The sequence below is a fragment of the Sinocyclocheilus rhinocerous genome, unplaced genomic scaffold, assembly GCF_001515625.1.
Source record: "Sinocyclocheilus rhinocerous isolate Xijiao unplaced genomic scaffold, SAMN03320098_v1.1 scaffold2415, whole genome shotgun sequence".
Taxonomy (NCBI): Eukaryota; Metazoa; Chordata; class Actinopteri; order Cypriniformes; family Cyprinidae; genus Sinocyclocheilus; species Sinocyclocheilus rhinocerous.
In genome coordinates, this window is record NW_015666566.1 from 90,752 (window position 1) to 93,852 (window position 3,101).

General features: G+C 39.3%; 1 protein-coding gene and 1 long non-coding RNA gene across 3 annotated transcripts in view; one reads left to right on the forward strand and one right to left on the reverse strand.

The window, feature by feature from the left end:
* The window catches only part of cecr2 (CECR2 histone acetyl-lysine reader), a 39,128-nt gene that overhangs the window by 20,973 nt on the left and 15,054 nt on the right, over positions 1 to 3,101 (forward strand). For both annotated transcript variants that reach the window (XM_016544220.1, XM_016544221.1), the window contains exons 3-7: positions 208 to 391; positions 510 to 637; positions 735 to 803; positions 934 to 1,001; positions 1,521 to 1,681. In XM_016544220.1, coding sequence (XP_016399706.1) covers positions 208 to 391; positions 510 to 637; positions 735 to 803; positions 934 to 1,001; positions 1,521 to 1,681 — 610 coding nt within the window. The remainder of the gene's footprint in view (positions 1 to 207; positions 392 to 509; positions 638 to 734; positions 804 to 933; positions 1,002 to 1,520; positions 1,682 to 3,101) is intronic.
* The window catches only part of LOC107732809 (uncharacterized), a 14,437-nt gene that overhangs the window by 411 nt on the left and 10,925 nt on the right, over positions 1 to 3,101 (reverse strand). The gene's annotated exons all lie outside the window — the stretch shown is intronic.

The window sequence follows — 3,101 nt, forward strand, 5'->3', positions numbered from 1 at the left end:
GCCTCTTCCATCTTTTTTTTTTTATTGACGACATATGGGTTGGAAACCCGGCTTTATTTGTGCTATTTTTTGTGATGTTTAGATTTTTTCGCAAATTTACAATTTGGATGGAAAGTTTAATTAATGTTTAGTTTGACATGACTAGTCAATTCTAGATATAAAGATGCATTGTAACCCAAAATATTCCGTTTTTTTTTTTTTTTTTAGGATTCAGTCCTTTAGCAGTTACCTGGAAGACATTATCAATTACCGCTGGGAATTGGAAGAAGGGAAGGCCAATCCACTGAAGGAGCACCAGTTTGAAGAGCTGCCACCCCGCACACAGGTGGAACTCTTGCACAGACTCTGTGACTATCGTCTTGATGCTGCTGATGTCTTTGACCGGCTCAAGGTAGCAAGCTTGTAATAGCACAAAAACAGATACAGCTTTTGCATTAGTTTGTTTAATACTCACCATAGCAGAAGTGATCAAGATGTGTTTTGTCTAAAATAAATCCTGGGTTTTGCAGGGCCTGGATGCAGATAGTTTACGTGTTGAGCCTCTGGGCCAGGATGGGAACGGGGCCCTCTATTGGTATTTTTATGGTACGCGGCTGTACAAAGAGGAGCCAGTCGAAGCAATGTCTCCCCAATACAGGTATGGAGAGGTGCTTTCACAAAAGCCTACAAGAAACAATGGCATTTATATTTGTTAGTGTATATAAAAGAAACCTTTGCAAAAAACATTTTCACAGTGACCGTTACGACAGAGAAAAGAAAAGAAGAGGGAGGCCACCAAAGAAGTTTGAAGATAGACTGGCCACGTAAGACCTCTTTAAACATCCATTTAATGCATTGTATTAAATGCTGTTGTACAAAGACATCCTAGTCATACTTTGGTGCTTTAAAGTTGCATTATTTAGAAAGATAAGCGTCTAATCTTGCTTGTTTTAGGGAGGAGGAGGGGGAAGACTCTGTGAAGGAAGAGGATGAAATTGTTGTGGAGCCCAAGCCTGTAATAGGTGAGACACTGGAAACACAAGTATTGCTGCTTTTAGTTTGTTTTTGGCCTAAAGAATGTAGGGTTATTGAAGAATCATTTTTCCTTCATTATTATTCTGCATCGTAAGTGGCTTAAAGTGCCCAGGGCAGCTGTAATGCATCTCTGCTGTAATGTGAAATGTGCATGCAATGTGCATGTCTGCGTGAAATGCTCTTTCCGCAAAAGCATGAAATGTGGAGCTTTCATGACACAAATTGAAATTATATGCTAGTAACTGCGCCAGCAGTTGCAGCTTGGTGAATAGAGATTTCTAAGAGATCAAAGCTCAAGCTATTGGTTGGTAGCTAAATAGATTTAGTAGCATCTGACAAATTATTATCAGGATGCTTTGGTTTTATTATAAAATTATTGTATTTTGTTAATTTGTAATTTTTGTGTACTTTGGAGGTTTTTAACTGATCTTTGAACATGAATAATCTTTGATATTGATCATTTTTGAATGTGTTAATGAGGTGATATTTGTGTAATGTGTTGTCAGAGCGTGAGCGTGGGGCCTGGTCTCTGGTGTGTGACACAGAGGAGCAGTGGGTCAATCTGGCAGAAAGTGTTAAGGACAAAATCTCTCCTCAGGACCGGCACCTGCACCGCATCATCACTCAAAACTTCCTGCCTGAGATCAGAAACATGATTGAACACAAGGTGAGAGAATTCACTCTGTCTGATTGCACCTCATGTGATGTAATCATGAGTCACGTTATGAGTCAAACCGGGATATAGGTTATAATCTTAGTAGAGATTGCCATCTCTATGGTGGCATATGCAGTTAAGCAATGTCAGTAGGATGTTTAAATGTTTCTTTGAGAAGTCCTTTGAGAACAATTTGATTAACCTCTTGTAATTCAGAAAACATGAATACAATTCTTTTTAACTACTTTTCTTAATATATTTTTATATGATTTCAATTCAAAATATATTGTTCTTAAAATCATAAAATCAAAATCAGGAGTAATTAAAGCTGCAAGCAGCGTTGAAAGGGCCCTCGCACCCGGGCTCATGTAGATCTGTTCAGGTCAGGACTCTTATCAAACATGTGAAGTTTGGGGCAGATCAGACATTGTATGGCTGAGTTATAACAACTTCCTGTTTCATGGCGAAACATTGAAATTTGTAAGGCCGCCACTTCGCAATTTAACATCACAAAGGGCTTTAGATTACACTGACCAAATTTGGAGTTGATCTGAATAAATTTATAGGAGGAGTTTGTTAAAATACAATGCTTGAAAATGGCAAAAATGACTACATTTGCTGAGATAATTCAAAATAACCGACTTACTGTTGGGTTTCAGATTTTGCTCCACGAGACTTTTTTGTAGGTATTGGTGTGTTACATGTGTGTACCAATTTTTGTACATGTATGTGAAATGTAGCGGGAGGGGCACTTCACTGAAAGTGAGTAGGTGGCGCTATCGAGACATTTTGCCACACCCACTTCTGAAACCTATATCAGACGTAAATTTTCGCCAGTTCTGATGCGTGTGTAAAGTTTCATGACTTTTCGAGCATGTTTAGGCCCTCAAAAATGCGATTCATTTTGGAGAATAATAATAAGAAGAAATATAGCTGCAAGAAGCGATGGCGGGCCCAAGCCATCAGTGCAAACGCCACCCCGGTGGCATCAGGAGAACTGTGCACAGCGGGCACATGCATTTACAGTAACCCTCTGGCAGTCTGGTTTTAAGGGATACGGCAATTAAAGGGTTAATCCAAACCATCAAGACTGTGAAACACACATACACAGAATATACAGTATCTCACAGAAGTGAGTACACCCCTCACATTTTTGTAAATATTTTATTATATCTTTTCATGTGACAACAATGAAGAAATGACACTTTGCTACAATGTACAGTAGTGAGTGTACAGCTTGTATAACAGTGTAAATCTGCTGTCCCCTCAAAATAACTCAACACACAGCCATTAATGTCTAAACCGCTGGCCACAAAAGTGAGTACACCCCTAAGTGAGTCACATGACACCGGGGAGAGAAAATGGCTAATTGGGCCCAATTTGGACATTTTCACTTAGGGGTGTACTCACTTTTGTGGCCAGCGGTTTAGAC